This window comes from Corylus avellana, chromosome ca4 (genome assembly GCF_901000735.1).
Source record: "Corylus avellana chromosome ca4, CavTom2PMs-1.0".
Taxonomy (NCBI): Eukaryota; Viridiplantae; Streptophyta; class Magnoliopsida; order Fagales; family Betulaceae; genus Corylus; species Corylus avellana.
In genome coordinates this window covers 26,356,551-26,370,640 of record NC_081544.1, presented here as the reverse complement: position 1 = coordinate 26,370,640, position 14,090 = coordinate 26,356,551, and the positions used below count along the sequence as shown (strand labels likewise).

Below are 14,090 nucleotides of genomic sequence, written 5' to 3'. Positions count from 1 at the left end.
AAAACTTAGGATCGAGCGCACACGGGCGTGTAGTGCACGGCAACAATCCTTTTCCAGCGTGGATTTGGTTTTCAATCTCTCAATTGGACTAGGAGACTGACCTCTGGTTTTCTCAGGGTTTCTAGGGTTTTTAGGGTTCTCCTAATCCCTATAAATAGGGCTCTAAACATTGTAAATAGACACCGCTTCTTATATTCAAAAATTCAGTAAATTGTCTGTGGAGCTTAGAAGACCATGAGCGGCTAAACCAATTGTTGGGTATTGATGTAACCCTTTCCAAGCACAATGGTTTGATTGTATTTAATTTCTAGTTTTTCAATTTATGCATGTTGATTGTATAACTCTGAGGATTGCTACAGTTGATTTATGTTCTTCATATTAAATGCAATTGTTCTTAAATTCCAACTCAATATTAGTAAAATTCTTATCTTGTCTTAGAAAGTATTTTACTATTATTGAACTCAAATCATTCTTATTTTCTGTGATTATAAGAATGATGGTTATACAATGGTTCTTAATTGATATGCAATCAATAGGGTTAGATAGACCATACGTAGGAAAGACGGATCGTACTACACCCTAGTTTAGTTTAATTTAGGTAGACGATTCGTGCCAACGAAAGATGGGTTATGCTATTCCATTGATTGTATGAAATTATTTTCATGTGTTTTCTTGTTTAAATTATAACATCCATAGAATGATTTGCTAGAATTAAATATGGTTAACCATTGATGTGCGGAGAGTGGTGAAGTCAATACCCTACTCTCTCTCTCTCATATATTTATTCTCTTATTTTCATGCACTTTGAATTTACACAAACAAATTATTCTCTTTTGAATTAAGTTAATTTTAATCTTTCAAATTTTGATAATTAAACTTATGCAGTCCTTGAGGTTCGACACCCTCACTATAGCCCTATCCTACGGGATTCGTCCTACTGCGAGTGGTAATTTTATAATTGATATTTTGGTCACAAAAAATACCGCATCAAGTGGTTTTCTCGCCTTGTTACTCTCTTGTACTCATCTTTTGATAGTGAATTTTCTCTGGGTCGTCTCCGCCGATGGATGTAGGCTTGTTAAGCCAAACCACTTAAATCTTTGTGTCATGTGTGATTGCTTATCTTTGTTATTCTGCATTCTTCTTATTTTTTGCATCTCACGGGTCTTGGGAAATAAGATTAATTTCCCAACAACTGGTATCAAAGCTTTTGGTTCAAGTGGGAGTGATGGCAGGTGAAGAAGGAAAGATGGGAATCGAGAAATTTGACGGCAAAGATTTTGCGTATTAGAAGGTACAAATTGAAGATATTCTTTATGGGAAGGATCTTCATCAACCTCTTTTGGAAGAACAACCCAACAACATGTATGATAGCGAGTGGGCTCTGCTTGATCTTAAAGCCCTAGCAGTTATTAGGTTATCATTGCCAAAATCAGTTGTACACAACTTTGTAAAGGAAAAGACCACATTAGATCTAATGGCGGCTTTGTCAAACATGTATGAGAAGTCGTCGGCTAACAACAAGGTGCATTTGATGAAGAAATTGTTCAACCTAAAGATGGCGGAAGGGGCTTCGGTGGCACATCATCTCAATGAGTTCAACACCATCACAAATCAATTGTCCTCGGTGGGAATAAATTTTGATGATGAGGTTCGCGCGTTGATTGTCTTTGCATCTTTGCCAAATAGCTAGGAAGTAGTGAGGATGGATGTGAGTAACTCTGTAGGAAAGAGTAAACTAAGCTATGAAGATGTCAGGGATTTGGTTCTTAGTGAAGAGGTCCGTAAGAAGGATGCTGGCAAAACCTCTGGTTCTGGTGCAGCCCTAAACCTTGAAGCAAGGGGCAGAGGTCAAGAGAGAAACTCTGTGAGGGGTAGATCTACGTCTAGGAAGGGTAGGAACAAACCTAGGTTTGGACGACAACCTGAGTGTTGGAGCTGTGGCAAGACAGGCCACTTCAAGAAGAACTGCAGAGAGCTGAAAAAAAAGACCAAAAATGACGCCGCAATTGTTGTGGTAACAGAAGAAGTGCACAATGCCCTACTTCTATCTGTTGACAGTCTTATTGATTCTTGGGTCTTGGACTCATGGGCTTCTTTCACACCTCACAGATCAGTGAAGTTCTCAAAAATTAAGTGGCTGGAGATTTCGGGAAGGTGTACTGGGCTGATGGAATGGCACTGGATGTTGTAGGTATAGGCAATGTTCTCATTAGAGTCCATAGTGACTCGATATGGAAGCTGTAAAATGTCAGGCATATCCCAGAGCTGAAAAAGAACCTGATTTCAGTAGGACAACTTGATGATAAAGGGCATTCAATTCATTTCCATGGTGAAAAGTGGAAGGTCAGCAAAGGAGCCAGGATTTTGGCTCGTGGTCATAAGACGGGTACTCTCTATATGACGATGAACAGCAGGGATACAATTACTGTTGCAGATACGGGTGCTAACTCAAAATTATGACACTTAAGGCTTGGGCACATGAGCGAGAAAGGGATGAAGGTACTTCTGTCAAAGGGGAAACTACCGGAGTTGAAGTTAGTTGAGTCTGATTTGTGTGAAGGCTGCATCCTAGGAAAGCAGAAGAATGTGAGTTTTGCGAAAGTTGGCAGAACCCCGAAGCCGGGAAAGCTGGAGTTGGTACACACAGATTTATGGGGTCCCGCACCAGTGGCATCTCTTGGAGACTCGCGGTATTACATCACATTTCTTGATGACTCAAGTAGGAAGGTGTGGGTTTACTTCTTAAAGCTTAAAACTGATGTATTTGAAGGTTTTAAAAAGTGGAAGGTCATGGTAGGGACAGAAACTGGTTTGAAAGTGAAGTGTTTAAGATCAAATAATGGGGGAGAATACGAAGACAAGGGTTTCAAACAGTTTTGTGCGGTGAATGGGATTAGAATCGAAAAGACTATCCCGGGGACGCCACAGCAGAATGACGTGACTGAACGCATGAACAAGACCCTCAATGAGCATGCAAGAAGTATGAGGTTGCATGCTGGACTACCGAAAACTTTCTGGGCGGATGTAGTAAGCACTGCTGCTTACTTGCTAAATAGAGGACCATCAGTTCCTTTGGACCATAGACTACCTAAAGAAGTCTGGAGTGGAATAGAGGAAAATCTTTCTCACTTGAAAGTTTTTGGTTGTGTTTCGTATGTCTATATTGAATCTGATGCTCGTAGCAAGCTAGATGCTAAGTCTAGAAAATGTTATTTCATTGGCTATGGGGATGAGGCATTCAGGTATAGGTTTTGGGATGATCAAAAATGGAAGATCATTAGAAGTAGAAATGTTACTTTTAATGAGATGGTTGTGTATAAGAATAATTCAAGTGCAGAACTAGTAAGTACAGAGTCGGAGGCCGAGAAGCTTGAATTTATCAACCTAGATGGAATTTCTAAAGGTATAGCTCAGAGAAGGAATTCAGAAGTTGATAAGGATTCAGAAACTGAAGATAGTCTAGAAGTTGAAGAAACAGTAGATCAAGAGACTAAACAGGGTACACCAACAGTGGCTGTCCGTAGATCTACTAGAACCATTAGATTTCCACAGCGTTTTTCACCCTCCCTGTTTCATATTTTGTTGATGGATGGTGGTGAGCCAGAGATGTTTGTTGAAGCCTTGGAGGTTGAAGATTCAATCAAGTGGGAGTTAGCCATGAAGGATGAGATGGACTCATTATTGACTAACCAGACCTAAGAGCTGACTGAGTTGCCAGCAGGTAAAAAGGCTTTGCACAACAAATGGGTGTTTAGAATAAAGGGTGAACATAATGGTAGCAAACGCTACAAGGCAAGATTAGTAGTCAAGGGATTCCAACAGAAAGAAGGAATTGACTACACAGACTTATTCTCTCCGGTGGTGAAAATGACAACTATATGAATTACGCTGAGCATTGTGGCGGCGAAGGACTTAAATCTAGAGCAGCTAGATGTGAAGACGGCGTTCCTTCATGGTGAGTTGGAGGAAAAAATTTATATTGAGCAGCCACAGGGATTCGTAGTGCAGGGGAAAGAGAGTTTAGTGTGCAAATTGAGAAAAAGCTTGTATGGCCTAAAACAAGCTCCAAAACAATGGTACACAAGAAGTGTGACAGCTTCATGTGTAGTACTGGATTCACAAGGTGCAATGCAGATCATTGCTGCTATGTCAAGACTTTTAAGAACTCTTACATTATTCTACTACGTAGATGATATGCTCATTGCAGGGGCCAGTAAGGAAGACATCAACAAGTTGAAGAACCAGCTGTCAAAGCAGTTTGCAATGAAGGATTTGAGTGCTGCTAAACAAATCCTTAGGGTAAGAATCATCAGGGACAGGGCCAATAGTACACTAAAGATTTTACAGAAAGAGTATGTGAAGAAGATTCTCAGCAGATTTAGCATGGATGAAGCTAAGTCAGTGAGCACACCCTTAGGGAGTCATTTTAGACTAACCAAGGATCAGTCACCGAAAACGGATCAAGAGAAAGCATACATGAGCAAGGTACCTTATGCCTCAACTATCGGTAGTCTGATGTATGCAATGGTCTGTACTAGACCAGATATTGCACATGCAGTGGGAGTTGTGAGCAGGAACATGAGTAATCTAGGGAAGCAGCATTGGGAGGCAGTCAAGTGGATTTTGCGATATCTGAGAGGAACTTCAGATATGTTCCTTTGCTTCACAGGTGAAGAATTGAAGCTGCATGGCTACGTGGATGCTAATCTAGCAGGTGATGTTGATAGCAGGAAAAGTACTACAGGGTTTGTATATACTCTAGGAGGTACTGCTATGTGTTGGACCTCAAGGTTACAGAAAATTGTAGCCCTTTCCACTACAGAGGCGAAGTATGTGGCTGTGACAAAAGCTGGAAAGGAGATGGTTTGGCTACAAGGTTTTTTGGATGAGTTGGGAAAGAAGGATGAGAAGGACGTTCTACACAGTGATAGTTAGAGTGCCATTTTTCTTGCGAAGAACCCGGCGTATCATTCAAGAACAAAGCATATACAGTTGAGTTATCACTTCATTCAATCTCTTCTTGAAAGTGAACAATTGCTACTTGAGAAGATTCGTGGAACTGAGAATCCGGCAGACATACTGACAAAAGGAGTGACTATTGAGAAACTGAAGCTGTGCGCAGCTTCAGTTGGTCTTTGAGCTTGAAGATAGGTGGAGGAGACATCCAGAGGAGATTCACTATGTTGCGGCTTGGTGGGATTCAAGTCAAGTGGGAGATTGTTGGGAACGTGTGCCTTGAACCTAGGGGGTGAGACCCAACCGGTTTTGTTGTGTTCTACAAGGTTTGGAATTCCCTTTCATAGTTGGAGTTGGAGTTTTTTGTCCTACACGATAGTGGGTTCCTTGTTGGACTTTTAGTAGGAAAAAGCACCAACTATATGCTTCTATATAAAGGCAAGTGTTGTGCAGCAATAATAACAGCAAATCAAAGTAAAATTGCATTGCGTTTTGGTGTGCCAACAATAGAAAGAAAAGGATGGAGCAAGAAAGAGAGTGTTTTTCTCCTTTTTTGTTATTATTCTCCTTTGGGCAAACTGAGAATTGGGTGTATTTGGGGCTTTGGGTTTGAGTGGTTTTCTTGCCCTGTTACTCTCTTGTACTCATATTTTGATAGTAAATTTTCTTCGAGTCGTCTCCGCTGATGGATGTAGGCTTGTTAAACCGAACCACTTAAATCTCTGTGTCGTGTGTGATTGCTTATCTTTGTTATTTTGCATTCTTCTTATTTTTTACATCTCACAGGTCTTGAAAAATAAGATTAAGTTCCTAACACATACCTATGCTTGCATGATAGTACACACACGCATAAACATTTACGTACTTTTTGTGACCATCTTTGTGTACATAAGCACATGTTCACACAAATACTTATTAATTAATGGTCCTTCTAGGCTTTTGCAGAGAAATCTATAGGAAAGGAATTTACAGGAAACAATTTTATACCAGCTCATAATGACGAGAGATGTTTCTTCGAGCCTGTCGAAGAGTATTTTGCCTTGAAAAATGAGCGAAAAAGTATTTTGCAGATGCTAAACCAGCTGTGAATAGCACCGGTGTCCACCAGCCCCTAAAGCCAACAAAAGATGAATGCAATTGAGGAGATGAGATGACTAAATAGTAATCTCACTATCCAGTTGCAATATATATATATATACCTTGTTCTCTTATTCAATTTTGAGGCAGAGGAATTTGAATCTCTGCTTGCAATGAAAATCTGCTAAACAAATCTCCAAGGCAGATTCTGAGGAAGTAGATATGAAAAAAAGAAAAAAGAAAAACAAGAAGAAACTTTGTATTGGCTTGGAACATTTCTATTTTGGGATTGATCGTCGACTGATCAGATCAATCATCTTACCATAAAAAGATTCAAAAGATCATCATTTTTATCAGTGAAAGAAAAATCGCCATCAATGTATGCACTTGCAAGGCCTAAATCAGCCCTTGTCATGACCTGATCATCAAAACGCAATCTATTGCTCGTCAGTGATGGTGAGAAAATTCTGAAATACAATGAATGATTTAAATTTGAAATGCCAATATATATATATATATATATAATGCCCGGCTAATTATTTTATTTAGGATAAAGTCCACATACTCTCTCAAACTACTACTAAATTGATAATGTCCCACCAAATTTTCAATTGTGACAATGTTTCTCAAAAACTACCAAAACATTGTCAATTTCCCCCAAGGCTAGCAAAAATATAAAAATGTCCTTATATATTTCTCAATAAGACAAATATACCTCTATAAATTCAAAAAAAAAAATAATTTTTTCTTTTTAAAAAAAGAAAATTTTAATTTAAAAATAACGATTTAAAAAAAATAATAATAATTTTTTAAACTATTTTTTTTTTAAAAAAACGAATATTATTTTAAAATGAATATTTTTTTTTTAGAACGGAAATTTTTATTTTTAAAAGTTATAAAACCAGGAAAAAAAAATCAATTTTTATAACAAAAAAATCGAAATTTTTTAATTTTTTTTTAAAATAAAAATAAAATTTGCCACCCTTTGGATTTTTTTTTTAGTTAAAGGTTTTTTCTAGAAGTTTTAGTATTTTTTGTTTTTATTTTAATAAGGGCAATTTCATCATTAGGGGAACATTTACAATTTTTGGTAGTTTGCGGGGACATTTTTAGAAACGAAATTTTTATTTTAAAAAGTTATAAAACCAAAAAATCAAAGTTTCAATTTTTATAACAAAAAAAAAAAAAATCGAAATTTTTTAATTTTTTTCTTATAAAAATGATTTTAAAAAAAAAAAAAAAATTTGCCACCCTTTGGATTTTTTTTTTTTTCTTTTAGTTAAAGGTTTTTTTAAGAAGTTTTCGTATTTTTTGTTTTCATTTTACTAAGGACAGTTTCATCATTGGGGGACATTGTCACAATTGAAAATTTGAGAGAGACATTAATTATCAATTGAGTGGTAGTTTGAGGGAGTACGTAGACTTTCTCCTTTTATTTATTTATTGTTCATTTCAAATTCTATTAACACTGTACATACCTTCCAGTAAAACTGGGGTCTATGAACTTTAAGAACAACTTTTAGAGAAGATTTTCTCTTGTTTCCTTCAAAAGTAAATATTGTGCCCCCATCCTCCATCAAACTGCATGACAACAAGGTAGAGTTTATCAATTGACTCGATGATGAGATTCAAACACATATAATTAGATAGTAGTTGCGACGGTGATGGTTAAAAGTATATACTAAGAATATTTTCAGCAGCAAATAGTCATTTTAGCTATTCAAAAAGGTGAAAGTACTCCTCCTACCTTGCAAGGTGGGCGGGGTAAGGTGTTGATGTATGTGTGCCAAATAGTGTTTTGCACGTTGGCGAATTTCATAGTTCAAAACACGTGTCTTAAGTTGTGTTTAAATCACCATTTATTCCATCATGTTAACTATTAAATTGAAATGTGTGGTGATGAAAAGTTAATGATAAAGTCAAAGTTTTAATTGAGGATCTTTAACTTTAATATCATGTTAAATGATTTTTTAATAAAGCGTTTGTAAGTGCAAACTCGAAAAATAACCTGATGTCTAAATCGATTGGATTACATATGTATACGTACCCTCTCCATAATTAATATTAACTATTCTAAATCAACCGAAAATATATGTCATGTATATCTTGTGATTAGGATATCTAATTAAGTGCTCTTGACGATGAATGCTGATACATATACTTCAATATATACTTAATTATCAGTATGATTCTATATACTGCAACAAGATCTTGTAGACTCACATTAAAGATCCAGTAGAGATATAACGTCCAAGGAAGCTAGTAACAAGATGACGTGCTCCAGCTTCCATCAGAGAAGCTTCCATGCGTTTTGGGTTGCTTATTAGACCACCACTTTCTCCAACCCAACTCTGAGCCTGTGCAGCAGCCATGCCACCCTTTGAACCTACCAACAACTACACCTTCTAAGATGTGTTCCAATTGAGTTTCAAATATACCTGAGAAGAGACAAAAATATTAATTCAAAAAAAAAAAAAATCCCAAAACAGCTTTCTCCAATCCAATTTTCTTGAATTAATTGCATAATTAAACATGCTTTATTTCATACCATAATAACTAATGCAAATTAACCTTAGAATTGGAAAGAAATTTTGAATTATTACCTCTGATTCTGGGTACTTAGCCAAACCTAGAGAGAGTTTTGCTCTTAAGTTTTCAGCATACCATTAATTTGACACCACCTAGACTTTATATATATTGAAATTGAGGATTGCTTACCCGATCGAGCAACTATTCTTTTTCCACACACAGAAAATGACAATGTTTCCTCCTGGCCCCCCTCGTACATATTTTTTGTAATCTTGTCCAAACCCGGCTCCAGAAAATTATCAAACCTAAAGAGAGTTTTGCTCTTAAGTTTTCAGCATGCCTAATTTGACACCACCTAGATTTTATAGATATTGAAATTGAGGATTGCTTACCCGATCGAGCAACTATTCTTTTTCCATAAACAGAAAATGACAATGTTTCCTCCTGGCCCTCCTCGGACATATTGGCTCTGTTTGCCAATGGCCCTGGAACGGTACTGGTCCAGGGCCGGTACTGTAGCCTTTTTTTAAGAATAAGTGTTTGATTGGTTTTAGTGAAAATGTTTTAGGGGGAAAAGTAAAAAAATATATTTTATATGGAAAAATGTAAAAAATTTATTTTGTAATGATTTTTTTATTTAAATAATAATAATAAAAATGATTGATGTGGTATAAAAAATAAAAATGTTGGGATTAATTTTGATGTGAAAAGATTTTTTTTTTTTTTTTGGATTGAGGGTGGCCCTGGAACGGTTTCAGAGCCATTGACAAACACACCCATTTTTTTTAATCTTATCCAAACCCGGCCCAGAAAATTATTAAAGTTTTTCTTTTTTGGTTTTTTCTAATCTTATTAAGTTAAAAAATGCCCCAGCTCTATGATAAAATAAAGGTGATAGGTGACAGGTGACAGGTGACGGTGACAGGTACAAAACAACACAACACCTAAAAGAGAGTTTTGTCCTTAAGTTTTCAGTGCATGCCTAATTTGACACACTTCACCTATATTTTATATATATATATATATATATATATATGGGTTAAATACCAAATATTCTTTCCGATTCATACTTTCTATTTTATTCTTCGGTTTATTTATCATAGATTTAATGTAGTTTTATAGAAAAGTTTAATCAAAGCAGCCAATCATAATGAGCAGTATTCCATGACCAATTGGGAGGTCAATAACGCCTACATACTATAAGGTTATTTTTCCTTTAAAATTTTAAAAAAAATGTATATATATTTAAAAAAAAAAAAAAAAATTCAGTGGTTTGACATTTGGGTGGCTCTACACTTCTTTATTACATGGGGTGGCTAGGCCACTCATGGAGCCTCGAGAGGGTGCCCCTTTACCAATCTCTTTACTCCATGTGGTTCTGCCACCCTATTCACTTAAATGGCTGCAGTCACTCCCAATTTTTTTCCGTTTTATTTTTTTAAAAAAAAAAAATACATTTTTTTAATTAAAAAAAATACATTTTAAAAAAAAAAAATTAAATATGTGCCACGTGTCGACGTCTGATTGGTCTACATGTCAGTTCTAACGGTCAACTAACGGATGAACTAACTTGGTCACTTATCAAAACCACAAGGATCTCCTATAATAAAAATAAAACTATAGAAAAAAAAAATAAAGTTAAAAAACTCATATTTAATCTTTTTTCTAATCTTATCCAAACCCGGCCCCAGAAAATTATTAAAGTTATTTTTTTTATTTGTTTTTTCTAATCTTATTAAGTTAAAAAATGGCCCAGCTCTATGATAAAATAAAGGTGATAGGTGACAGGTGACAGGTGACAGGTGCAAAACAAATACACCCACTGCGTCTTAGTCTTCACCAGCTAGCTAGCCGCCTTTCACTGTTTCTGCTAGTGGATTCATAAAGTTAGACAAGAGTGTCAAGAGTATCCCTGAAAATCAGCAACAATATTAAATCACAGCTCCCACATCTCCATTCGAGAATCACGTTGAGACAGATGAGGACTCATCAGATCACCTTGACAGCCATGACAATTTCTCTGGTTTACAATACTTGCTTTCCATATTCTAAATTATTTGAATTTTCTTAGCCGTAAATGTCTTAGCAATCGTTGTATTAGGTTTATTGCTTTTCTTTTAGCTGTCGATCATTCATACACTTACCATTGTAATTATACACTTACCATTTAGATGGTCATCTTTATTGTATTATAAAATAAAAATCCAACACTATTTTGGTCAAGCAACCAAAAATAGTTTCTTTAATTATTTTCATGGAGAGAAGTGTGGGTGACGTGGCTGGCTGTTGGGTGTTGGTCTGGAATGAAATTTTGGTTTCCTGAAGTGATTCTCGAAGGGAGATGTGGAAGATGTGATTTGATATTGTTGCAGATTTTCCGGGATACCTTAACACCCCGAATTTCATAGTTCACCAGCTAGCTAGCCGCCTTTCACTGTTTCTGCTAGTGGATTCATAAAGTTAGACTGAGATCATATCCTGTAATAATTATGTTTCATTAGGAGATGAATATAATTATGTTGGTAAATATTGTATAGCTTTTTAAAAACAAAATATATAATGAATTCTTATATTTTGGATGTAAGCTTATTTTGCAGCCAGCGGTTCAAATACTTTTGAAATAGTATTATTTTCTCATCCTTTTTTCAAATTATATTTATTGAGTTTCAACTGGACGATATATTCTCTCGAAACGATTGCTTCAATTTCTTTTGGTATGATAGTATCTGTCAAGTTCTATATAAATATAAAATAACATAATGTTAAAAGAGGTTAGAATGTGATATTTTGTGTTATTATTGAAGTTTTTACTTTATTTTATAATAGTAATACAAATAAATTCTGATTTCTTACCTCAACTTGAATATTTGCAAGTTCCTTCGCAGTCTTTCCAATAAGTTTTTCAGCATCTTTGTCAAAGATGGTGAATGTTGTTGAATGACTTGTATTTGATACTTCAATTTGTTTTTAGTAAAATTAATTTTTATATATGCATACATATATGTATGTGTGTATGCACTAAATAACTTTTGTTGTTTTACCTTGGTACTATGAATTTAGGTTCCATTTGACAACGGTCACACCAAAAAGATCAGTTTGTAGGATTAACCTTTGTCTTGCATGTAATACACCCCATATTAGTGGAGGAGCCACGATTTTGACTCAAAGGGGTCAATTTTTTTTTTTTTGTCTTTTAATTTTTTATTAAAAAAATTAAAGTTGAACAAAATTTGATTAAAAATATTAATGAATAGAACTAATGAAATAAATAAATAATTCAACAAAATTTAATTATTGTTTAAAATAGATAAATGTAAGTTACAATTTATTTTGTCAATCCTATAATGTAAATTTAGAATTTGATTAGAGCTGAATAGAATCATTATTTTTCCCTTAGGAATAGCGATTTCCCTCTTTTTTTAGAGAAATAGTTATTCCTATGTGTAAGGGATTAATTATTTCCACGGAAATAAATATTTTTAGGAATAAACCTTTACCAAACAAAAAAAGACTATTCCATAGGAATAACCATTCTATTTCAGGGGTATATCCCGCAAACCAAATGAGCCCCAAGTCTTATTTTAACTCCAAAAATCATTTAGGGTATAAAATGGGATAGTAGCTGTAGTTTATTTTCAAGAAAGAATTATTAAACAAAAGCTTGTTTTCGGGTTTTGTGGGTTTTGCCCACCCCTAATCATACTCCAATGACAATACAAGAGGTCTAGCACGCTAATTATTTGTCTCCTTCCCGATCACGATATATATTGTAGATTTTAAAATGTCACATTTTTTATTGGTAGCATTTTTCATGCCACTTTCTTTGATGTAATTTTAAAATTTATATATTTTTTTTAAAAAAAAATTGTATGGAATCATGTCCACTTGACGTATGTGATTTTGGCATCTATCATGTTCCATTTCAAGAAGTGTTATACATTTATTTTTTTCACTTATTTCTTGTTTATTTTTGTGCTAATTAAATCTTTATAATTCATATGTGATCTTACAAATTTCATAGCAAATTTGACCATCTCTTATACCGAAATAGACAAAAAATAAAAAATAAAAATAAGAAAACCATCTCTCACTTACATTCTTAGATCTAAGATCCCATATTTTTCTTCCCTTTCTTCGTCTCAATAATTAAGTCGCATCGAAGTCACGGTCGGCAACTCTAGTAATTTAAAGTCTCGTTTGGTTTGCGGAATACGCATTCCAATAGGAAAATGAATAAGTATTGCCGGGAATACAAGAGGTTGGAATGGAATAATTATTCCAATTATTTAGTTTGTAGCAAACTTATTTCATAATTAGAATTGAACCAAAATTACTAAAAAGCACAAATAATTTCTAATTTTTCCAAAACATTTTTTTAAAAAAAAAAAAACAACAAAATTAAAAAGAAAAACCTTGTGGGTGGTCGGCCACTCCATGAACTGGGCACCACACACAAGGTTTTTTTTTTTTTTTTTTTAAGTTGGAGAGAAAATTTAAAAAAAAAAATTAAAAAAAAAATGATTTTTTTGAAAAACTTAGTCATTTCCCTCAGGAATAGCTATTCCTCTAAAAAAATGAAAGGAATAGCTATTCCTATGTGTTAAGAATTAATGATTTTCACGGGAATAACTATTCTTTGGAAGAGACTCTTACCAAACAAAAGAATGACTATTTTATAAGAATAACCATTCCATTCCAATGGTCTATTCCGCAATCCAAATGAGCCCCAACTCTTATTTTTACTCTAAAAATCATTTAGGGTATAAATATGGGATAAGAGCTATAGTTTATTTTTAAGAAAGAATTATTAAGCAAAATCTTGTTTGTAGTTTGTTTCCAACCCTAATTGGATTCAATTGTGGTCTCTCATACTCGAAAGGAAGCGCACAACGGAAAGAGAAAGAAAAAAAGATGGAAAAGAAGGAAGCGGTGCAGGAGAATATGATGGGTATTAGGCTTTAGTTAGGGTTAGGATAAAATTACGGGGCATGTCGGGGCGAGTATCCGGTAAATTAGAAAATTTATATTCACAACCCGACCCGACCTACCCAAATATCTTAATATATAACACGAATCCGCTTTTTTATGAGAAAATTCGGGCGGGATGGGTAGGGCGGGTTTTGCGGGTTTTGCCCACCCCTATTCATAACTTCAATGACAATGCAAGAAGGTCTACCACACTAATTATTTTTGTCTCCCTCCCCGATCAAGATATATACTGTAGATTTTAACTATTGATAGCATTTTTCATGCCACTTTCTTTGAAGCAATTTTAAAATTTATATATTAAAAAAAAAAAAAAAAAAAATTGTATGAAATCATGTCCTCTTGACGTATGTGATATTGGCATCTATCATGTTCCATTCCAAGAAGTGTTACATATTTATTTTTCACTTATTTCTTGTTTATTTTTGTGCTAATTTATCACTAAATCTTTAAAAACGGTATGTTATCTTACAAATTTTATAGCTAATTTGACTATCTCTTATACCGAAGTAGAAAAAAAATATATATATGAAAATCAT

The 14,090-nt window shown here is 34.6% G+C and overlaps 1 protein-coding gene across 1 annotated transcript in view; it reads right to left on the bottom strand.

Annotated features, from left to right (window-relative positions):
* The window catches only part of LOC132178508 (uncharacterized), a 70,181-nt gene extending 61,316 nt beyond the window's left edge, over nt 1-8,865 (bottom strand). The window contains exons 1-6 of the mRNA XM_059590940.1: nt 8,755-8,865; nt 8,260-8,474; nt 7,515-7,617; nt 6,359-6,454; nt 6,159-6,217; nt 5,947-6,070 (exon numbers count right to left, since the gene is read on the bottom strand). Of these exons, the coding sequence (XP_059446923.1) occupies nt 5,947-6,070; nt 6,159-6,217; nt 6,359-6,454; nt 7,515-7,617; nt 8,260-8,408 (531 nt within the window). The 5' untranslated portion in view covers nt 8,409-8,474; nt 8,755-8,865. The remainder of the gene's footprint in view (nt 1-5,946; nt 6,071-6,158; nt 6,218-6,358; nt 6,455-7,514; nt 7,618-8,259; nt 8,475-8,754) is intronic.
* Between the last annotated feature and the right edge of the window lie 5,225 nt (nt 8,866-14,090).